This window comes from Pelophylax lessonae (assembly GCF_965119305.1).
Source record: "Pelophylax lessonae genome assembly, chromosome: 2".
Taxonomy (NCBI): domain Eukaryota; kingdom Metazoa; phylum Chordata; class Amphibia; order Anura; family Ranidae; genus Pelophylax; species Pelophylax lessonae.
Window position 1 is genome coordinate 227,344,615 of NC_138769.1, and position 24,569 is coordinate 227,369,183.

The 24,569-nt window shown below is 43.0% G+C and overlaps 1 protein-coding gene across 3 annotated transcripts in view; it reads left to right on the top strand.

Annotated features, from left to right (window-relative positions):
- The window catches only part of TRIM33 (tripartite motif containing 33), a 271,501-nt gene that overhangs the window by 75,129 nt on the left and 171,803 nt on the right, over positions 1-24,569 (top strand). For all 3 annotated transcript variants that reach the window (XM_082246208.1, XM_082246207.1, XM_082246206.1), the window contains exons 4-5: positions 4,155-4,287; positions 19,875-19,991. In XM_082246208.1, coding sequence (XP_082102334.1) covers positions 4,155-4,287; positions 19,875-19,991 — 250 coding nt within the window. The remainder of the gene's footprint in view (positions 1-4,154; positions 4,288-19,874; positions 19,992-24,569) is intronic.

Genomic DNA, 24,569 nt, shown 5'->3' on the forward strand with positions numbered 1-24,569 from the left:
ACTGCCACCCAGATGTTCTTTTATATTCTTTTATATGAACATTATTAATAAGCTCTACATGGTTTGAGATTACCAGGTCCAACAGAGCATCGTTTCTAGTGGGGGCCTCAATAAACTGTACCATAAAATTGTCTTGTAATAGGTTTATGTATTTTTCCCCTTTAATTGTTCCAGCAGTGCCATTACTCCAATCAATGTCTGGGTAGTTAAAATCCCCCATTATCACTGTCCCTGCCCTTGCAGCCCTTTCTGTCTGTGCCAGGAGCCGATTTTCCACCACCTCATTAATACTGGGAGGTCTATAACAAACTCCAATGATAATCTTTGTATTACGCACACACATGTACATTTCCACCCATACTGCTTCAGACTCATCACACTCTCCATCAACTAGGTCCTCTTTTACACTCACTTTGAGATCACTTCTCGCATAGAGACACACCACCACCACCCCTCTGTTTTACCCTGTCTTTCCGAAAGAGAGCATAGCCAGTAATATTAATAGCCCAGTCATGTGAAGAATGAAGCCAAAATTCAGAAATACCAATTAAATCATAGTTCTCCTCGTGCATCAGAGCTTCCACCTCACCTATTTTTCTTGGCAGACTTCTGGCATTGGTGAACAGACTTTTTAATTCATTATCACATTTTGCACACTGTTATTTTGCATACTTTTTATTTTGGTACAAATAGTACAATTTCCAATGGTTATAACATGGGAACCTTCTTATCCTCTGCCATAACTCTCCCCCCATCTTTCCCCATTCCACCCACCAATCGGGGCTGACCCCTGTCTGACCTGTTTGCCCCATTATAATCTAATTTACCCTCACCCCCTCAATCCTTGCTTTAAAAACTCCTCCAGCCTTCCCATAAACCTCTCCCCTAGCACAAAAGACCCCTTCCATTTAGGTACAAACCATCTTTAGCATCTAGGTTGTACCCCAATGAAAAGTGACCCCCATTGCTCTAAAAACCCAAATCCCTCCCTCCTACATAGCATGAAAGGAATCCAGGAAGATGTAGAAAGGTAGACAGTCAAAAAAAGAAATGCTGGTGTTCTAAAATCAGTGTGTGCTGTCGATTAAAGATCTTTAAGTGCGAAGAAAAGCGTAGATATCGGTTAGCATTGTTTTTTTTTTTTTTTTTGTAGCCGTTGTATCCCATTGTTACTATACAAGCAGTGAAGTTTAACCACTTGCCGACTGCAATAAGTGTGTGTGTGTGTATATATATGTGTGTGTGTGTATATGTATATGTGTATATATATATATATATATATATATATATATATATATATATATATATATATATATATATATGTATATATAATATGTATATATGTGTGTATGTATGTTGAGGCTTGCAAGTGGGTTTACCGGAGTTGTGGCTAAAGATCTCAGGCATAGCCCCAGCATTTTTTAATTTATTTTTTTCAGCTGGCGATTAGCATTTTCATAAAAGCGGTATGAGCGGCTAAATAGCCGCTGAATCGCTTTCAGGCGCAGTGGGAGTGGTCGCTGGCTATATATTGTGGGGGCTGTGGTTTTTTTTGCATAAAATCTCATCAGTGTATTTTTTCCCAAAAATGCTTTTTGAAAAACCGCTGTGCAAATACCGTGTGACATAAAAAATTGCAATTTTTTTTTTTTTAATGTGAGATGGATGTCTTTGTCTTTTGTGGAGTCTTTTTTCTCTATCGTCGTTGACGGACGCAGTTCTCTCTGATTCATATCAGTAGGTTTCAGGTGGGCCTCCTCTTTTGCTCCGAGTCCTATGTTGCCTGGTCGGCTGTTTGGCCTTGGGGACTTGTTCTTTTCTGCTGTTTCCACCCCTCATTTTATGGCACTGCTTTGGGATTTTTCTCCCTAGTGTCCTACTCCTGTAGGGAGCAGTATTACCCTACTGATATGAATCAGAGAACTGCGACCCGTCAATGAACTTAAGAGAGAAGGATTTTACGATAAGTCAAAAATCCCGTTTTTATAAACTAGTGTAAACTATGCTGTGCCATTAAAATCCATCTTGTTACTCCATACCATGGGTATGACTAGTCTCATTTATTCCAAATTGCAGTTTAGAAGAAATATGCATATTGATACATAACGCATTTGTGAAGTCAGATTGTTACAAGGATTAACCACTTACCGCAAAGTAACGTATATATACGTCGGCCGACTTTGCGGGGTTATACCGGGTTAATGCCTCTAGCTTCCCCCCCCATCCTGCCGCCTTCCGCGGCGCCTTGCCCGGGTCTCCCGTCCCACGGGGAGACCCCGAGCACCCAACCGGCATGTCCGCCGGCTGGATGGAGCCCCGATCTAAGCCGGATGCGGCTTTGATCGGGTCTCCGATTTCCATGACGTCACATCCGGGTTAGGGTCCTTTCACACGGCCGCTCCGTGTGTCCGCAAATCATCCCATCCGTTTGCGGATGATTTGCGGACATAATGTAAGTGAATGGCACTGCGGATGTCAGCGGAATACCATCCGCTGACATCCGATTTTCCTCCTTTCAGTTCTGTTCCGTTTTTTCGAATGGAACAGAACCCCATTTTTCCTTCCGTGTAAAAAACGGAAAGGAAGGAAAATCGGATGTCATCCGCTGACATCCGCAATGCCCATAGACTTAAGCCCCGTACACACGTACCGATGGTCGGCTTACAAATGTTCCTCTTTTCTCCCCGGGATGTCGGTGTCTGCTGAAAAGTGCAAAGACAGCACAAGGACAGCACAAGAATTTTGTCCGCCGACTGCAGAAGTGATGTCATGTAATGGTTAACTTTCCCTGTGTTTTCTATTTTCTGAGCATGCCCAGTCTTGCAAATCTGCGGTCTGTCGGCCGAATTGTGTACTGACAGGCGAACAATCGTCCGTTCTGGTGTCGGCATACAAATATTTTCATGTTTGCACGAAAGACTTTTGTCCGCGGATTGTGCGCAGACATCTGTCGGAGGCACCATACTAACACGCGTACAATCGGCAGATCCTTCGTCCACCGACGTTTGTATGCCGACGATCGGTACGTGTGTACGGGCCTTTACATTATGTCCGCATATCATCCGCAAATGGATGGGATGATATGCGGACACACGGAGCGGATGACAGAAATGTCATCCGCTCCATGGAAAAAAAAAAAAGTCCCGCAGCGGACTTTTCACACTGAGCGGCCGTGTGAAAGTACCCTTACTCTGCTGCTAAAGGCAGCAGATTCAAAAGTCGAGTGTATTCAAAAATGCCGTTTTCGTGTGGTGGAGGGGTCTAGGGTCTTTTAGACCCTCGATCCCTCCATAAAGAGTACCTGTCACTGCATATTGCTGTCACAAGGGATGTTTTCATTGCTTGTGACCGCAATAAAAGTGATCAGATTTTTTATTTTATTTTTAAAAACCTGTGATAAAGTTAAAAAAAAAAAACTAAATAGGAAAGAAAAAATGTTTTAGCCGCCCTGCCGCAGTTGGCTCGCGCATGAAAGAAAACGTATATGGAAGTCGAGCTGCGAATGAAATCATTGTTCAAACCACACATGTGAGGTATCGCCGCAATCGCCAGAGCGTGAGCAATAATTAAAAAAAAAAGAGCTTCACTCCAACTCTAAACTGGTAACTTAAAAATTTAAATGCGTCGCCTATTGAGATTTCTATTGACTGTAGTTTGTCGCCATTCCACGGGTGTGCGCAATTTTAAACCGTAACATGTTGGGTATCTATTTACTCTGCGTGATATCATCTTTCACAATATACAAAAAAATGGGCTAACTTTACTGTCTAGTTTTTTTTAAATGCAGTGAAATTTGATTTTTCGAAATTTTTCCAAAAAAATGGCGTTTTAAAGACCGCTGAGCAAATACCGCGAGACAAAAAATATTGCAATGACCGCCATTTTATTCTCCAGAGTCTTTGCTAAAAATATATATAATATATTAATATATAATGTTTGGGGGTTTTAAGTAGTTTTCTAGGATAAAATACTGATTTTAACTTGCAAACAAAGTGTCCGAAATAGGCCTGGGGCTTAAGTGGTTAATAATGACAATGACCTCTACATGAATTAGGCGGTTGTACATATGCTGTTTGTGATGGAGTTCCTTTTTTATATATTTCTGTGCACACATCCATAAGTGCATCTTTTTAGTTTATTTTCGTTTCTTACAGAATCTGTTGGGGCGTCGGGCCAGCGTCCAGTTTTCTGTCCTGTCCATAAACAAGAACAGCTCAAACTGTTTTGTGAAACGTGTGATAGATTGACATGTCGAGACTGTCAGCTGCAGGAGCATAAAGAGCACAGGTAAATTTGTTACATTAAGCAGTTATTTCATCATTCCTAAGTTATTTAAAAGTGGAAGAGTGGAGACAATACTTTGTTGTGCAGCATGTCATTTTTGCTTTTTTAGACCTGTGTCCTACTTGGAACAGTAGACTGGCTTTTTACATGTGGTATTCATTGTGGTATGGTCTTTTTTGGCTCTTCTCACAAAATTTAAAGCGGGAACATGTGGTTGAAGGAAAGAAAATTGCACTTAGTGCCACGCTCATTGTATGTAGTCTTAACTGAATCCGTGTAAAACCAGTGCTTAACATTAGAGGAATTAGGGTAATCGTATATTCAGAAATCAGACTTTTCTAGCATTCATACATTGGCCACATGATGTTTGTTTGCAAGCAATTAATCTGATTCCGGGCCGGCATATATTTTGATAATTGGTGCTCATAAATATTGTGGATTCAGCTCGCAGTGAACATTTGTACATAAGATTTATTCACTAAACTTGCAATTAATGAAAATGGAGAAATTACATAGGACTCTATCTGAATGTTTTTTTTTTTTTTTTTTCTCTCTGCTCCCATTTGTGGAGAAATTGTGGTGTTTTGCTGTTTGTTGATTGCCCATTCTACTCCCGAAGTTTACCTTTTAATGCCTGGCTTACATAAATGGTAATCTGAGGTTCTTCATTAAACTCCCCTGCCCTGTATATTCTGTAGAAGATGTATAATTCATAATGTGTGTGAAGGCATATTATAGGCATATTTTTATTTGCAACATGAGAACAATTTAAAGCTCATGTCAACTCTAACTGGATTATTTTCTAAAGGGTGCACTTGCTGTGTATAAATGTTATTGTCAATGGATACTTGGAAATCGTAAGTCCTCAAAATACGCAGCAGCATGGTTGAAAATCTTTACTAATGATGGCTCCTTTCTTATAGAGGTGTCCTTTTATGAAACCGAGATGAGCAGTGATCCTGCTGATCGCAGCTCATTTCCGATCTTTATTGGTTTATGAAACAGAGATGATCGGGGGAGAACATGTTCTCCGCTGATCATCTCTACACATGGAGAATCTGTCATTGACAGACAAATGGCAGGTTATGAAGCTGCGATCTCCGCACTTCACTGGTGATCTGGGTCAGAATTCACACTCCCAGATTCACCAGCCTGGAGGTGGTGAATCGGGGGAGAAACGGGGGGAAAAGATTATCAACTTCCTCGTTCAGACCCCCCCAACACAGTAATCATGTCCCCCTGCCAATATATATATATATATATATATATATATATATATATATATATATATATATATATATATATATATATATATATATAATATTAGTGTGTGTATGCAGTATATATGTAAATTTATGTAGGGGGGCTAATTATTTTATTAACATTAGTGGGGGTTGAACGCACATGTACTCAATAGTGATAATCTATCACTGCTTTTTAAACTGTTTCTCGTACTGTAATCTCACTTTGTCTCACGAGATTACAGGCGGCCCATTCACTTTTACACAGAAAAACTTCTCCTCTGATCACCCTGTGAGAACTGAAGTTCACCGCTTCATAAAAAGGGTGCCAGAGGTGATAATTTTCCCCGAAGAACTGCCGAGAAGTGAACGGTGAAAAAAATTTTCATAAATGGACACCTAAAGCCGTAATAAAGTCAAAAAGTTGATTTTGCTCTCCTAGTAAGAATATAAAAAGGCTTACTTGTAGGTGTCTTTGAAACCACTTGTATGTGTTGCCATTTAGTAAATATTGGCATCTGCTTCTGTGTTTACGTAATTGGTGCATGCGCAGTACTCTCTGCATGCGTGGAACAGTGAATTGACAGTGGAAGCAGAGAATGCTGTGCCAGTTACCAGGCACATGTGTGGGAGTGACATTACGACCCTGCAATTCAAACGGGCAGAGCTGCTGAAAGACTCAATTTGTAATGTAACTGTCATAATGTGCTAGTATGCAGTGCATACTAGTACATTATAGCCTTAACCTGCAGGGGGCAATTCTTTAAGTTTGCAAGCACTTTTAATGGTCTCTCTTTAGTGTGCTTACTCTGAATCAGAAATGCAGCCAAGTCAGGAAATAAAATGACAATAGGTACTGGCTTTTGAGCCCTAGCAAGGATGGACAGTTCTCTTGCCTTTGGGGAGAGAGATGAATATGTATAAGCCAGACTATAATATATTTGCCATCAAACCCTGGAAAAAATGTCTTTATCTCTAACTTTGTTCCTAAATCTGCAATCTGTTATGTAATAAGTGGAACTTGCATTTAACACAAAAGTGAACCCTCCCGTTAGCTTTAGGCTACATTTACACCTGAGCGTAGCGTTTTTGCGCGTTTTTTTACAGCGATTTTACAGGCGTTTTTTGTGCAGGCGTTTTTAGATTGAATAGAGACCAATGGAAAACGCCTGTAATCTGCCCAAAAAGAAGCTCATGTACTTTTTTGGGCGTTTTGCTCACAGCATCAAAACGCTCAGATGTGAACAGGGGCCATTGAAATGAATAGGATTTGTCTTGTTGGGCGTTTTGAGCAGAAAAACTCCCCAAAAACGCCTACATGTGAACGGAGCCTTGGTATCTAACTCATGGTATCCGTAGCAAACCTTGCTTTTTGGAGCTTATTTGTGTCATTTTAATACCTGTGACTCATACATGTTTGGAACAGTCATAGTAGTTGGATTACTTGTCTAACCTGACTTTCTGCGCAGAATGTCAATTTCATAGGAAAGACAGATTGTTTAATAAGGATCTTCAATGTTATTAGCCTCTGGAATTTTATCCAGGAGCAGCTCTAAAATACACTGCTCAAGAAAATAAAGGAACACTTTTTTTAATTGGAGTATAGCATCAATCAATTAAACTGCAGGGATATTGATCTGGTCAGTTAAAGTGATTGTAAAGTCTAGTTTAAAAAAAATAAATAAATAAAAAAATTAACCTTTTTATACTTACCTCCTCTGTGCAGTTGGTTTTGTACAGGCCAGCCCTGATCCTCTTCTCAGGTCCCTCGTTGCTGCTTCTAGCCCTTCCCTCCATCAAGTGTTCCACAGCAAGCAGCTTGCTATGGGAGCCAAGCTGCATCTGTGTGTCCATTCAGACACTAGGCTGTCCGGCCCTGCCCCCTCTCTCTCCAGATTGGCTTGCTGACTTTGACAGCTGTGGGAGCCAGTTGCGCCGCAGCTGTATCTCAGCCAATTAAGAGGGAGAGTCCCAGGACGACCGAGGGACTCGTGGACATCGCTGAACAGAGAGGGGGCACAGGTAAGTATTAGGGGTGCTGAAGGCTTTTTATCTTAGTGTTTGTAAAGTTTCCTGTTTTTTTTTTTTTTTGTTAAAGAAAACAACAAATATGTTATACTTCCCTCCTCTGTTCAGTTGGTTTTGCACAAGGCAGCCCATATCCTCCCCTATCCTCCCCTTTTTGGGTCCCTTTTTGCTGCTCCTGGCCCCTCCCTCCTATAGAGTGCCCCCTCAGCAAGTAGCTTGCTATGGGGGAAACCCAAGCCGAGCTGCAGCTCCATGTGTCTATTCAGACACGGAGCTGCTGTTCAGCACTGCCTCTTTTTTCCCCTTATTGGCTAACTGACTGACAGCCACGTGAGCCAAATGCACACGGCTGTGTCTCAGCCAATTTTGGGGGGGGGGGGGATGGAGTCCCAGGTGGCCGAGGGACTCGTGGACAAAGATGGGGCTCAGGTAAAAATTGGGGGGTGCTGGGGCAGGGCAGCTGCTACACAACGTTTTTTATCTTAATGAATAGAATACATTGAGATAAAAAAACCTTTCTGACTTTCCACCTCTAAGTAGCTGAGGAGGTTGTTAATCAGTTTCAGCTGCTTCGGTGTTAATGCAATTAACAAATGCACTAGATGGGCAACAACGAGACAACCTCCAAAACAGAATGGTTTTACAGGTGGAGGTCAAAGAACTTTTTTTCCTAGCTCCTCTTTTCTGACTGTTTTTCACTAGTTTTGCATTTGGCTGGGGTCAGTGTCACTACTGGTAGCATGAGGCAATATCCGGACCCTATAGAGTTTGCACATGCATTCCAAATTCTCCAGGAGGGCACATCAATATGTGCAATTGCCAGAAGGTTTGCTGTGTCTTCCCAGCACAGTCAAGAGCATGGAGGAGATTCCAGGAGACAGGCAGTTACTCTAGGAGAGCTGGACAAGGCCAAAGAAGGCCCATCACCCAGGACAAGTATCTGCTCTTTTGTGCAAGGAGGAACAGGGTGAGCACTGCCAGAGCCCTACAAAATGACCTCCAGCAAGCCATTGGTGGGAATGTCTGACCATTTAATCAGAAACAGACTTCATGAGGGTTGCCTGAGGGCTCGACCTCCTCTAGTGGGCCCTGTGCTCACTGTCTGGCACCGTGGAGCTCGATTGGCATTTGCCATTGAACACCAGAATTAACAGGTCCGCCACTGGAGCCCTGTGCTTTTCAAAGATGAGCAGGTTCACCTTGAGCACATGTGACAGACGTGAAAGGGCCTGGAGAAGCTGTGGAGAAGGTTATGCTGCTTGTAACTTTGTTCAGCATGACCAGTTTGGTGGAGGGTCCTTGGTCTGGGGAGGCATATCCATGGAGGGATGCACAGACTTCTACAGGCTAGGCAATGGCACCCTGACTGCTATTTGGTATTGGAATAACATTTTTGGACCTATTGTCGGACCCTATGCTAGTGCAGTCGGTCCTGGCTTCCTCCTGGTGCACGACATTGCCCAGCCTCATGTGGCGAAAGTATGCAGCCAGGTCCTGGAGGATGACTGCCATTGAATTGCCCATGCTTGCCAGACCTAAATCCAATAGAACACCTCTGGAACATTAAGTTTGGTCCATCTGACGCCACCAGGTTGCACCTCTGTCTGTTCAGGAGCTCAGTGATGCCCTGGGAGGAAATACCCCAGGACACCATCCATCTTCTAAGGAGCATGCCCCGACATCAGGCATGCATACAAGCACGTGGGAGCCATACAAACTGAGTAGCATTTTCAGTTGCTGCAATGAAATTTCAGCGAAATGAGCTAGCCTGCTGCATATTTGTTTTTAATTTGATTTTCTTTGTCTTGTCTTTGAGTTCAGCCCTCTGTAGGTTAAAGCTTTTCATTTCCATCAAATGATGTGGCATCCTTTCGTTCCGAATACATTACCCAGTTCCATATCAGTATAGATATCCAGCATGATCTTTTTCCCCATTGAGATCTAATGTGTTTTCAAAGTATTCCTTTAATTTTTTTTAAGCAGTGTATATTGCAAAAATGTATTGATTTTTCACTATGTTCGACATTTAACCAGATGGTGTCTGCAGTCTGTCTTAGCATTTTAAAGCATGATGCCCTGTTCAGTGTGAACGTTAACCTTAATTGGACGGTAATTAATGTGTAATGTAATGTTCCAGATTTTCAGACCCAGCCAGCAAGTAGCAACTTACAAACTCCACTAATTGGCGATGTAGCTACTCACCTGGACAGCTGGGACATCTCATGCTCACTAGTTAAAAATGCAAAATGCACAATACTATGTTTGAAATATTAAACTCCTGGCTGAGGTAGAGGCAGGCTGCTGCTTTGAATTTCCATGCATTGGTGTCACTCACCACTGACCCTTCTGGACTACAGCCTGATTTTCATAAGAATGTGTTCTGTGGTCAGACAGATTAGAGCCAGGCAGAGCTGACATGATTTGGGATTTCAAAATATCAGAGGCACTGTATTGTCACCCCCACAACAGGAAGTTAAAGCGGAGTTCCGGCCACGGGGTCGAAATTTAGCTAAAAATACCCCCGGGACAGTCGGGGCTAGTGCATTCCACAATGGATAGCCTCTGTACCGTCCCGGGTCGCACTTACCTTTTTAGAAGAAATACTTTGAAAATTTCTTCAGCGCTGCCATCTCGGATGTGGGCAGCTGAAGCCAGCGCATCCTCTTCTGCGTCCTCATCCATGTCCTCTTCTCCCAGAATGCGCCTGCACCGGCCCCTCTCGTCACTTCCGGTGCTGGCGCGTCATCTCTCCACAGCTTCTGGACATGCCCAGAAGCTGTTTAGCAGGGAATGAGGCGCCGCACCAGAAGTGATGAGCGGGGCCGGTGCAGGTGCATTGATTCCTGAAAGCGATGACGTTCAGCTCCCAGGAATCAATTCAAAGAGGAAGTGACGCCGCGGCCGCAGAGGGGGGGAAGTGGAAGAAAGGTGAGTATATTTTTCTTCAATAACAAGGTAAGTAAACAAAAAAAAAAATACCTTAACTATCCATTTTCTTTTTCAGGTGACCAAGAGCAAGCGGAATGCCCAAAATCGATTGTCGATTTTTTTTTTGGCCGGAACTCCGCTTTAAGAGCAAACTGGATTTTTTTCATTGACAGACACAGGCTTCTTAATCTGGAACCATCGGTTTTACTGCAGCCTACAGAAATATTGGACACCAGGCACATAAAAAATATGCAAGCTTCTTTTTAGGAGGATGGCTATCTTTTTTCAGGTTTGCTGCTTTTAAGACTTTGAGGGTTTCTTGAAGCAAATCCTGCTAGTAGATTCAGGCTAGATGTAAAAAGCATAGTCCTACCGTTTTGAAAAATTTAGATGTACCATCAATAAATGCACTTCATTGATTCATTACATATTTGCAGTGAAGACTGCAGAGCAGTGCAACTGCGATCAGTGTGTCGTGGATTCAATGCACATGCTGCTGCATTATTTATTGCTAGGTCCGTACGTGTGTACAGCTCCTTCGGTTATTGGGCTGGAAGAATTCAACAACGAAACAAGTGCAATGCACCTGTGCCAACATGTTCTGAGTCCTCTGCTAATTTAAAGTGGTTGTAAACCCTTACATATACTCAGTGAAGGGACTGTCCTCAAATGATACACAGATGAAACCAATCCTCCTACAGAAGTTGTATCTGTCTGTCCGCAATCTTTTCTACATTTGTTCAAAGTGCTTAATTTATAAGCTTGTCTGAGAGAGCAGAAAAAAGGAGCCGGGGAGCTGGTGTTACACACTGCAGAGTGAGGAGAGCTCTGAGAGCTGATTGGAGGGAAAGGACTTGCCCTTCTTCACACAGGAACAGAGCAGAGGCTGTCAATCTGATGGAGCTCCCTCCCCTATCGCAATTTTTCTCGGTGTGAGGAAAACTCCGAAGTGATTCATGCTGGTAGCAGATGAACAAAGAAGCAAACAATACTTAGTACTTGTAATTTAGACAAGTACACATGCTATGTTCATATTTCATGTCTGAGGTTTTGAACTACTTGAGACTTGAAGCCTTCTCAATTACAGATCCCTGTTGTGAGAAACCCAACTGGGACAGGGGCTTTGGAGGGGGCTAGCCTTCTACCCACTGATTATGGCCTATGGAGGAAACAGGGCCGTGAAACTATGTTGGGATACTTTTAAGGTCACTGCATGGCTAGTTCAGTAGGTAGAGCTGTGAGTAAACTGTTCTTTGACATAGTGGACCTGCTTAAAGTAATCTCACATATGGCAGAGAAGGGGCTATAAGCAATTCAGGACACTAGTACAGTTGAGGATGGCCAGTACCAACATGTAGGGGACTCCTCTCTTCTTGCAACCCACCTGAAGGAGGAAAACCACATCACTGTGGTCAAAGGTCATCTGTGGACATTGAGTTAGAGTTATTTCGTGGGAAAGGGGCCCTGCTGGGGAAGAGCATACAAGACACCTCCTAAAGTGCTTGTCTGGCATGTTCTGCAACAGAGAGCTTATTGGAATTATGGGACCGCCTGGTGCAGAAAAATTCACATTAATGAATGTTCTAGCTTGATACAGGGATAGTGGAATGACTGATGAAATTCTGGGGAATTTTTTGGGAATTCTGGGAAGCTGAGGGAGCTGGGAACAGATGTACATGCACTTCCGCCGTGCATGTACACGGAGTGGTGATCTGGCAGGTGGATTACTTAAGTCATTGGGTCCCTTGTGACCATAATAGGCAGTGACAGGTATTCTTTTTGGAGGGATCTGTGTAAAGGACCCCATACCCCTCCACTGCACTTCAAAGTATTAAAAACACCAACATTGTCATTTTTGAATACTGAAAGTTTTTTTCAAAATGGTGCAGAGTACACCAGAAGTGACGTCTCTTCCGGATTACATGACCAGAGACCTGACCGAAGCTGAATCTGACTTCGTTCAGGACTCCAACCAGTCGGAGGACGTGCCGGTTGGTTGCTCAGGTCTCCCGGTGGGACAGGAGACACAGGCAGAGCCAAGGGAGGGGGGTGGGGATGTGGACGGGGGACGTCCCTTCCCCCTCACTGGGATAACGGCTGAGCTGCATTGGTTATCTTTTGAAAGCCGACCGCCAGCTGTAAAAAAAAAAAAAAAATGGTACGGGGTTGCAGGCATCATCCTGGTACAACCACTTCTTCAAGCCGACGTGTAAGTATGCCGGTTTGCGGAAGTGGTTATCAAGACATCAACAAGGTCTCATCAACACACTCTTTGGAGTGTGTTGGTCCATGTTCTTTAAGCATATAGGTATTCTTATTAGGTAGATCACAGTTCTGCACTTCTGTGATCCATTTTAATTTGACAGCAAGCTAAAGCCCTTTGACTGACGTCACTTAGGCATCTGGGTGTATCCAGACTGTAAAGTCTTGAGTCTTTCCCCAGCCTGGATCGGCAGCTGGGAAAGAGAATGGTTCTGGTTTTGTATTTGAAAAAGGGCCTTAAAGTGGTTGTAAACCCTTACATATAACCAGTGAAGTGATCTCCTCATGTGTTACACAGATTAAACAAACCCTCCTTAATACTATGTACCAGTTTATCTGTAGTCTTCTTTTCTTTACCTATGTGCAAAGTGCAGAATGTTTAAAGTTTGTCTAAGCTGTCAGAAAAGAGGGAGCGTAGAGCTGAAGTTACTCTGCAGAGCTCAGTGAGGAGGAGAGCTCTGAGCTGGTTGGAGGGAAGGAACCCCCCCCCTGCACACAGCACACAGGAACAGAGCTGAGGCTGTCAATCATTTGGAGGTCCCTCTGCTGTCACTTTTTTTTTTGCTCTTGGGGTCAGGAGATCTGGTCAGAAGCGATTCATGCTGATAGAGGAATGAAGCAGCAGACTGAAATTACATTTTGTGCTCTTAAAGGATAAGTTCATCTTTTGTAACGTTAAATGTTACACCCATTTTCACGAAGTAGCATGTTACAATTGCTCGTGCCTTAGTTCGTGCCTGACGGGCACGAGTAAAGGAGCGCCGATCGGCGGCTCCCCTGACGGGGGGGGGGGGGGGTCGGCACTGGTAATCAGATCATTGATTACCAGTGCAGACCCTCAGGGAGGGATGCCACTAGAATCACCAGGGATGCCCACTATGACCCCAGGGATGCCCACTATGGCCACCAGGGATGGCAATCAGGGCTCGGGGAGCCCCCCATTGCTCTCCCCATCAGTGCTGCCCGCCAGTGCCCCCCCTATCAGTGCTGCCCTCAAGTGCCCATCATTGCCATCTTTTAGTGTCGCCCACCAGTGCCCATTATTGCCCACCAGTGCCGCCTGTCAGTGCCACCTATCAGTGCCCAGCAGTGCCGCCTATCAGTGCCCAGCAGTGCCGCCTATCAGTGCCCAGCAGTGCCGCCTATCAGTGCCCAGCAGTGCCGCCTATCAGTGCCCACCAATGCTGCATATCTGTGCTACCTATCAGTGCCGCCCATCAGTGCCACCCCATCAGTGCCTCCTCATCAGTGCCTGTCAGTGCAGTCTCATCAGTGCAGGAAAAAACTTATTTATTTACAAAATTGTATAAAATAAACAAAACTTTTTTTTTTTTTTCAAACTTTTCGGTCTTTTTTTATTTAGCAAAAAGGAAAAAACCTTGCGGTGATCAAATACCACCAAAAGAAAGCTCTATTTGTGGGGGGAAAATGACATAAATTTGGTGTAGGTACAGTGTTTCATGACCGCGCAATTGTCATTCAAAATGCAACAGCGCTAAAAGGGGAAAATTGGCCTGGGCAGGACGGGAGGAAAGTGCCCTGTATTGAAGTGGTTAATGAACAAGTCAAATATAATGTGAGATAAAGTGGGCTTATCAGTGATTCTTCAGTTTAGTTAAACTGGAAGTATGCCTAAACCTGCTCTTTCAGTGACGCCAGATCCCTAACTGCTGTGCCCATAGTTCCATCATTTTCTCCAAGAGTCTTCCTGGTGCTGCTTTGCTCATCTCTGCCTATTGGCAGCTTATGTGCATATGCATAGCAGTTACCTTGTCTGACATTTGGCTGCCTTCCTTGCAGTTTGCAAATGCCAGGGATGAGTTGGGGTGTACACAGTTTTGTGCATCTACGTTTTTTTTAATCTTTTTGCAAATGGCTAGGAGAGAGGGAATATTTTTTTTTATTATTGGCAGAAGAGGCTTTTGAGAAGAGAGCCTCTCCACTAATGCCTCGTACACACGCGATTATTGGCCGTGAATTTATGGCCAACGTCCGATCTGCCGATTTTCGGCTTGTTAGTATGATGCTTCCGACAACCAAATCCGACTTTTCGGCCGGAAAAAATCTGGTGTGCAGGCTATAAAATTTTTGTTGGCGTCAAGAAACGGCCGATTTTCCGTCAGTCAGTACAGATTTCGGCAGACAAATCTGATGAGCAAGACTGGGCATGCTCAGAGAAGAAAAAACACATGGAAAGTAAACCAGCACATGACATTACTTCTGAAGTAGATTTTTTTGTTGGCCGAGAAAATTAGTGTGCGGTCTAGGCACATTCCAACCAACAAAACGCAACTCTGGACAAAAGTCGGACGATCGGTCGGCCGATAATCGTTGCGTGTGTACGAGGCATTAGCAATTAAAATAAATAAAAAACTGTTCTGTTTGGTTTCATATGTAATGACCTGTAATCTTGTTGACCACTCAGGGTAGTGCATGGCTGTTATGTGATGCAATGCTGTTCACACATACTTTGCTTATATGACTTGGGAATGTACCTTTCTCTAGACGAGCTACAAACTAAGGTGCCTAGGTTGCATCCTTAGAGATTGATGCAAGGTTTATATTTACTTCCATCGCGTTTTAAAATGCCAAATGTAATTTAGTGAGGGTTTAACTGCTTTTATACCCTACTGGAGTTCAACTGTTTTAATTTTTAAACTGTTAGTTGTTTCGCTAGCCTTTGTTACAGATGGTCGCTGTTCTCTGATTTTGTGAAATTACTAAAGGAAGGTACCTTTTAAAGTGGAACCATATAGCTTTAACATTTGAAGTGTTGTCTTGTACACTTGCAAAAAAAATAAAGAAAAATTTGTTCTGGTGCTTCAAAGCTTTCCATATCCATATTCTAGTTTGAAGAAAAAATTCTTATATTGCTAGTAATCTGCCATGGTGTATTCTCCAAAAAGTGGTTTAGCTGTTGATATATCGATATTAGTTATGCAGATGTGGTTTTGACTAATGGCTCCAATTGCCTTCCTGAAGATGATGTATTGTGTTGCACTGTTTATAGCTGCAGTAATCTTTCAGCGGTGGCAGTGCAATTGCTGCATTTTATAAAGGTCTGAATAGAGCTGAAGCCTGGTGAAACAGAACAGAATTCGATATCATTATTTAAAATTAGCTTTGATAAATTTAAAAGTTTGAGCTTTCTAAAAGAGAAATTCCTTCTGTGCAATGTTTAATATATTTAGAATGATTGCAAAAGGAAAATTGAATATTTAACAATGTGTACATTGATGAGCTGAAAAATAAGAAATGTGTATCTTTTTTTTGGTAACAAGAATCTAATTGTATTTGTAGCTAGTTTTCTTTCATGGAAAATTGATGGAATTCCAGGCAAACCCCAAATACATATTCTAAATATACATAAGCTGTTTTTATCTGCTAGTTATGCAGTTCCTGTCATACATAAAATATGTAACAACCCCTAATCCAATTCATAAAAAAATCCTTTAGGATCAAAAGCTGGAAAACACTGGAGGGGAGGTAATTTTATTAGGCAGTTCAGTAAGTGAGAATTCTGGTGGATATGAAACAAATGTTTTAAATCCAGGAGTGAATATTCATTTTGACCTCAATTGCTTTATCAGTGATTTGTACATTTTTAGCTTTTGAGGGGTGATGGGGTTTAAAACCGATATTTATATAATATTTTAAAATATATTTAGGGAGTGTGATTTGTGTTTTTGGGAGTCTTTATTGTTTTTTTCCTTGGTATTATCAGTCCTATATATCTGAAACGTTTTTTTTTGTGTTTTTAATTGGGCATTTATGTCAGTATTTACATTTATTACCTGAAAGGAACTTGCCAGATGGTAGAATTGCAAGGCATAGCAAATGAACGCTTGGGTTAGTTTTTCAGTTACCGGTGATAATTGAAAAGGGCTTTATATGCAGAGGAGATGCTTATATGTTGCCTAGAGACCTGACTGCATGCGTTAGGTGTGATGCGTCAAAAGCCTAGCCTACTTCCTTGATGTATCCACTTGGATACAATCAGCCTGCCCATACATGGTTCCAATTTCGGCCAATCCCTGCTGAACTGGCCATGATTGGAACGGTCTTTGGCTGGCTTTAATGGTTGCTTTTCATTGTCCAGTTAGCAGACTGAGGGTAGAGAAATGTGAGGTGGGGAAACAGTCTGGCTGAGCAGTGTGGCAAAGGTGTTTGAATAAAAAAACCCGGTTGGACTGATTAAAATTTGTGGCTGGGTAATACAATTTATGCGTATATCTCAATTCTGTATTTAGCGGTTTACTTGGAGGTCTGCTTTAAAACCATATTTGTTAACCCTATATTTCTCAACTGCTGGGCAGTGACTTGGTGTATCTGTGGTCAAAATATAAAATCATCTATTCATTTCTACTTTGCACTTTCAATTATTTATAACCTGTGCCTATTAATTTGAACAATCTTGAAATTTGTAAATTGACTTTGTGATGAACGCCAAACATTTACTTCTGTGACACGTGTTCACTATGCCCTGAGAGTAGGCAAATCGGTCACAGAATTTATAGCCTGCCTTCTGAGTAGTCTCAGTAGGTGGAGTCAGTACAGGAATCGCTGCTTTCAGGCATCAAGGTACCATGGGATAAGTAAATGGCAGAGGAGAAGCTGCAAAGCATGCAGGGAATCCAGGAAGTTGTGGAAAGAGATGGCCGGCAGACAGGCAGCACTCACAACTTGAAAGATTTAAGTAAGCTTATATTGAATTATAACGTTACAATGTTCATATTGCTAACACAATGCTGATATTATACGATAAAAGTGTATGCTGTGATCAAATATTTCCTTAACTTGTTTGTCTCCTGATAGATATTTTTAGAATACTTTCCCTCCTTCCTGTCTGTGGCGATGCTTGTTTTTTTTTTTTTTTGTCCTGCCTTGTAGGTAGACAGGGCCCGGTTTTATGACCCCAGCAACTCCAAGAATGCATTTGTACTGGCTGCTGCTGTTAGAGGTGGCGGCAGCCTAAATCCTTTTCACTATAGAACTGGCAGCCAGGAGAAAAATCCTAGTAAGACTCTTGGCCCCTGTAGCGGCTGGGAATTTTTACACACGGGTGCTGAGACAAGCGTAGGTTATGTAGGTGGCAGTGTAAGTGCCTGAATTTGACCTCTCTCTCTCTCCCCTGTACAGCAAAGCTCAGACTGGGTGAGAAGCTCAAGGAGCCAGTCAGTTTTACTGCAGTGTCTGTGCTAAGAAGGAATGTACTGATGAAAGGGAGCAGATTGACAGAAATGAGCTCATAGGTCTGCTGTTGTAGGTGAAGAACGGGACTATACCTGCAGCAGAGAAAATACCCTTCCCTGACTCAGAACTGTGCTGTGTGGCTGGTCTGCATAAATGGCAGAATTGGATGGACAAATCCTTTGGACAAATCCTTTGGAGATCAAACCGCTCCCTTTTATTCATTTGGTCTTTGTATTTGGCTGTTTACTCAAAGGGTTCTCGTTTTACCAAAAATTTTTATGCAGGTAATGAGCGCATGTAAATAAACACTGTGCAGCTTTGACTAAAGCTGGATAATACCCATGCTAAAGGGTGTAGACCATATGCGTACCTTCCAAAGTCTGGCTGAAAAGCTCCCAGGGTTGTCTTCCTCCTATTTTTTTCATCTTGCCAGGACACTTCTAGCCATTTCTGCTCCCCTCCATCACACGAGGGAACTCTCAAACCCTCCGCACACGTGTGGTCCACTATTCTTCTGTCGCAGAATCGCTGAGCTCGGTGCAACTGTAATGGGGAGAGCGTGCATGTGAGGAAGTTTGAATACAATGGGATTGTTTTAGTAACAAGATAGGACTGGAAGCTTTTTGGCCAGGCTTCAGGAAGTGCGCAAATGGCATATACCTTTAGCAAGGGCATTATCCAGCTTTAGACAAAGCTGCACAGTCTGTTTTTATTTTCAGGCTCCCCTTATCTGTACATGCAGCCTTTTGATAAAGCTAAATAACCCTTTAAAAACATAAAGCATTCCACCAGTTTTGTCTTTCAAAGGTCCTGCAAGTACACAAAAAAGCCTCCTGTAGAGAGTTGGCAATGATTTTGGTGCTGTAAAGAACTGCCTCTGCTTTATTGAAATTATAGGCAGTGTTTTTAGTCCTGAGAAGACAGACAAAAGGCACCTCAAAGTGTAGACTTTATAACAATTTTTTTTATAATACATAAACTTACATTTCAGTTTTTGTAACAAGCCTGTAGAGTAGAGATGCTGAAATGGACGTCTGGAGGAGCGGGGTCGGAGAAGCCCATCCGGACGCTGTGTGCTGTCCTGCTCATGTCCCGCTATATTCAGCCAGAAGGCGATGAAAGCGAGGGCAGGGACGCACGATGGATGTTAGCGTTGCTCCTTCTGACATCACAGGACCGCAACGCGTTTTGGAGCATGCACAATATAGGTAAAGAGGAATTACGGGCGCTCCCTTTTTCAACCCACTCCCCCAGACTTCCATTTCAGCATCTCTACTCTACAGGCTTGTTACAAAAAACTGAAATGTGAGTTTATGTATTACAAATAGTGTTATAAAGTCTACACTTAGAGAGGCGCCTTTTGTCCGTCTTCTCTTCACATGTTTGTGGAAGCTGCTTCCACTTCCTCCCCCTGAAGGGCAGCCCTACGAAGTGGACTTACCTCACCTTTGCCCAGGACTTTTTACAAAGGACTTCCATTTGTACTCCCCATCTGCACTTATAGTGTTCATAGGTGTTCTCGCACTAGTCTCGCCCAACTCTTTACTACTATTGTCAGTGTTTTTAGTCCTGCCTGAGCTCTTCCCTGATAGAATAAAGTACGCCTTCTCTTGTTTTTGGCAAATCAATAGGCAGCTGTGCATGGCGATCAGTCAGATTCTATCTTTCATTTTAAAGCTTCACTTAAGTTGATTGCCATGCACAACTGAACCTGGTTCTGCGAGAAATCTTGGCAAAATACAACACAGTAGATACAATGTCTTCTCCAGTTTTGATATCCCCCTCGTTTGTACCTTGTTATGCACTACAGCCTAGAGACAAGTGAAGTCTTGATAGTAATACCTAAATGTCATTTACAGAAACAGAACACCAAAGGTATGCTGTTTGGGCTCATACTAGGGGAAAAAAATTAAAAATAATCTGTTTTTTGTTTACTAGGTACCAGTTTTTGGAGGAGGCTTTTCAGAACCAGAAGGGTGCTATTGAAAACCTCTTGGCAAAGCTCCTGGAGAAGAAAAATTATGTGCATTTTGCTGCTACTCAGGTTCAGAACAGGTAGACTTTGTGTTCTTGGAATCGTAATTTCTTCTGTATGCATGTAACAGTTTGTATACCTAACTGGTAGATTTTTGTATGCAATATGCAAATATTCCACATGGTTAAAGTTGCTGGCCTGTTCACATAAGCTTGCCTGAAAATGCCGTAACTAAAACAGTGTATTTAACCTCTTACCGACCATACTATAGCCGAATGACAGCCAGGACGCGGACTGCTAGTTCTGGGAGACCATCATACGATGCCCTTCAGTGATCACACAAAACCACTGCTTATGCAGGACACTGCTGATCACAGCTGGGCTCTTTTACGCCAATCAGCGGCTCTTTACCACATGATCAACGGTATACGTCAATCAGCGGCTCTTTACCACATGATCGACTGTATCCAAACACAGCTGATCATGGATGTAAATGGAAGCCTGTTATCAGCATGCCTTCCCTCATGCTGAGAGTGTGAGGAGCGGAGAAGAGTGCTGATAACCAGCTCCTCTAAAAGGGATCTACACTGATAAAGCACTGATCATCAGTGCAGTCCAAACAGTGCCCACCAGTGCTGCCAATGTGTGCCCACCAGTGCCGCCTATCTGTGTTGCCCCTCGGTGCAGCCTCACCAGCGCACATCAGTAAGAGGGGGGGGGGGGGGAAGGGGAAGAACTACTGGTTTCCAAAATTTTCTAACTAACAGTAAAGTTTGTGTCTTCGTTTATTTAGCAACAAATGAAAAAAACAGTGGTGAATAAATACCACCAAAAAAAAGTCTGTGTGAAAAAATGATAAACTTTGAGTACAGTGTTGTATGACCGCGCAATTGTCATTCAAAGTGCAACAGCGCTGAAAGCTGAAAATTGGTCGGGAACGGGGTAAAAGTGCGCAGTAGGCAAGTGGTTAAAGTGTAATGGGCAAAACTTAAACTTCTGAGGTCCCCTGCAATTGGGTTATAATGCTAATAAAGGCCAAGCTGCCCATCAAAAGTGGCAGAGTTGTAAAGCACTATGTGTAGGTGGGTACTTACATTGGCGGTTTATTTGGATTAAAACCCAAATCAAACCCAAAAACAAATATTATTTCTCTTTTGATCATTGACGGACACAGCTCCAGAATCTTCTTGACCATTGGGTTATGCTGCCCCCTACAGGAGTAGGATACTAGGCAGGAAAAAGCTTTACCACCCCTATAGGGCAGTCCCAGGGAGTATACTCCCACTTCCTGCTATGGAGATTGAGTTTTTTTCTTCCTAGTCAGGAGTAAGGACATAGTTCTTTGCTGGGATCTCTGGTCCTAGCATTTTTTCTTTTTTAAACAGATTTTTTTTCCTCTTATTTTCTGTTCCTGTGAGAAATAGTCAACTGCTGGTCTGGGCAACGGACTGGATATTCTAGATCAGGGATTGCCAAACTATGGCCCTCCAGTTGTCCAGAAACTACAATTCCCATCATGTCTGTGAATGTCAGTTTTACAATGCCTCATGGGATGTGTAGTTTTGCAACAGCTGAAGGGCCGTAGTTTTGAAATCCCTGTTCTAGATCCTTAGGATCTACCCAGTTGGCGTGCACAGGCTCCATGCTAGGTCAGCGGCGACATGGCCCCATGTGATGGGGGCTGCCCTGCGAGTTAAACGTCTCACGAGGGCGCATACGACCTTGTCCCGGCCTAAGTCACAGCGTGCCTCTTGGCCCGTAGCACCCCCATTCCAATGGTGCGGTGGTCTGCCTGGAGCGGTGCCCACCTGGTTCCATGGTGTGCCAAGTAGTGTCCCCCCCTTTTTCCCTGGGTTCTTTTTGGGGTGGTTGTGGGCTCCTCCCTGAGATGGTCGGACCCCTGGGTTCCCCTCACTCTCCCCCCCCCCCCCCCCCCCAGCAACTCTAAATGTCGGTCACTGTGGGTTTTTCCACCCCCCCCCCCCCACATTACCCCCTTCATATTCCGATATGTCTGTCATCCGTGCTTCCCCTGCTTTGCGTTATCAATTTGTGGTAAGGCCCCGGTGTTAGCATTGTTGCGCCAGTGGGGGATTGCGGTACTGGGGTACCTGGACGATCATCTTCTGCAAGCAGAGGCTCTGACGGACAACCTGGAGATTACTTTGCGGACTCTGTAGGAGTTCAGTTGAAAATTGAATTTCCAGGAATCTGCTCTGGTTCCTGCTACCGTGTTAGACTATCTGGGTTTGCCTCTGGCCTCGGCCTCAGATGGAGTGTTTCTCCCATGGGACAAGCTCCCAAAGCTGCAGGATGTAATTCGTCTCCTGTTCTCCAGCAGTCGGTCATCTCTCAGGGCTTTTGGGTAGTGGGCCTGGGACACAATCATGAAGTGGAATGAAATTTATTGGATATTTCAAACTTTGTTAACAAATAAAAAACTGAAAAAATGGGCGTGCAAAATTATTCAGCCCCTTTACTTTCAGTGCAGCAAACTCTCTCCAGAAGTTCAGTGAGGATCTCTGAATGATCCAATGTTGACCTAAATAACTAATGATGATAAATAGAATCCACCTGTGTGTAATCAAGTCTCCGTATAAATGCATCTGCACTGTGATAGTCTCAGAGGTCCATTTTTTAAAGCGCAGAGAGCATCATGAAGAACGAGGAACACACCAGGCAGGTCCGAGATGCTGAGAAATTTTAAAGCCGGATTTGGATACAAAAAGATTTCCCAAGCTTTAAACATCCCAAGGAGCACTGTGCAAGCGATAATATTGAAATGGAAGGAGTATCGGACCACTGCAAATCTACGAAGACCTGGCCGTCCCTCTAAATTTTCAGCTCCTACAAGAAGACTGATCAGAGATGCAGCCAAGAGGCCCATGATCACTCTGGATGAACTGCAGAGATCTACAGCTGAGGTGGGAGACTCTGTCCATAGGACAACAATCAATCGTATACTGCACAAATCTGGCCTTTATGGAAGTGTGGCAAGAAGAAAGCCATTTCTTAAAGATACCCATAAAAAGTGTCATTTAAAGTTTGCCAAAAGCCACCTGGGAGACGCACCAAACATGTGGAAGGTGCTCTGGTCAGATGAAACCAAAATCGAACTTTTTGGCAACGATGCAAAACGTTATGTTTGGCGTAAAAGCAACACAGCTCATCACCCTGAACACACCATCCCCACTGTCAAACATGGTGGTGGCAGCATCATGGTTTGGGCCTGCTTTACTTCAGCAGGGACAGGGAAGATGGTTAAAATTGATGGGAAGCTGGGATGGAGCCAAATACAGGACCATTCTGGAAGAAAACCTGATGGAGTCTGCAAAAGACCTGAGACTGGGACGGAGATTTGTCTTCCAACAAGACAATGATCCAAAATATAAAGCAAAATCTACAATGGAATGGTTCACAAATAAACATATCCAGGTGTTAGAATGGCCAAGTCAAAGGCCAGACCTGAATCCAATTGAGAATCTGTGGAAAGAACTGAAAACTGCTGTTCACAAACGCTCTCCATCCAACCTCACTGAGCTCGAGCTGTTTTGCAAGGAGGAATGGGCAAAAATTTCAGTCTCTCGATGTGCAAAACTGATAGAGACATACCCCAAGCGACTTACAGCTGTAATCACAGCAAAAGGTGGTGCTACAAAGTATTGACTTAAGGGGGCTGAATAATTTTGCACGCCCAATTGTTCCGTTTTTTATTTGTTAAAGTTTGAAATATCCAATAAATTTCGTTCCACTTCATGATTGTGTACCACTTGTTGATTCTTCACAAAAAATTAGTTTTATATCTGTTTGAAGCCTGAAATGTGGCAAAAGGTCACAAAGTTCAAGGGGGCCGAATACTTTCGCAAGGCACTGTGTGTGTGTGTATGTATGTGTGTGTGTGTGTATATATATATATATATATATATATATATATATATATATATATATATATATATATATATATATATATATATATATATATATATTTTAGCAAAGACTCTGGAGAATAAAATGGCAGTCATTGCAATAATTTTTGTCACGCGGTATTTGCGCAGCGGTCTTTCAAACGCCATTTTTTTGGAAAAATTATTTTGCTGCATTTAAAAAAAACTAAACAGTAAAGTTAGCCCATCTTCTTTTGTATATTAATATAAAGATAGTGTCATGGCGAGTAAACAGATACCCAACATGTTACGGTTTAAATTGCGCACACCCGCGGAATGGCGGCAAACTATGGTCAATTAAAATCTACATTGGTGACGCTTTAAAAATTAACGGTTACCAGTTTAGAGTTAGTGTAGCTCTTTTTTTTAAATATTGCTCTCGCTCTGGCGATTTGTGGGGATACCTCACGTGTGGTTTGAGCAGTGATTTCATTTGCGGGCAAGACTTGCGTATACGTTTTCTTTCGTACGCGAGCTCGCGGTGACGGGCGGCAAAAACATTTTTTCTTTTTTTTTTTTTTTTTTTTTTTTTTACATTTTAGCACAGGTTTTAAACGGGGGTCCCCTCCCGCTCACTGGGGTAATGATCGAGCGGCTCCCGAGCCGAATCGGTCGTTACCGCCTGAAAGCCGACCGCTGACTCTAAAAAAACGGTACCAGGGTAATGCCTTTAGCTACAGGCATCACCCCGATACAACCACTTAAATGCAGCCG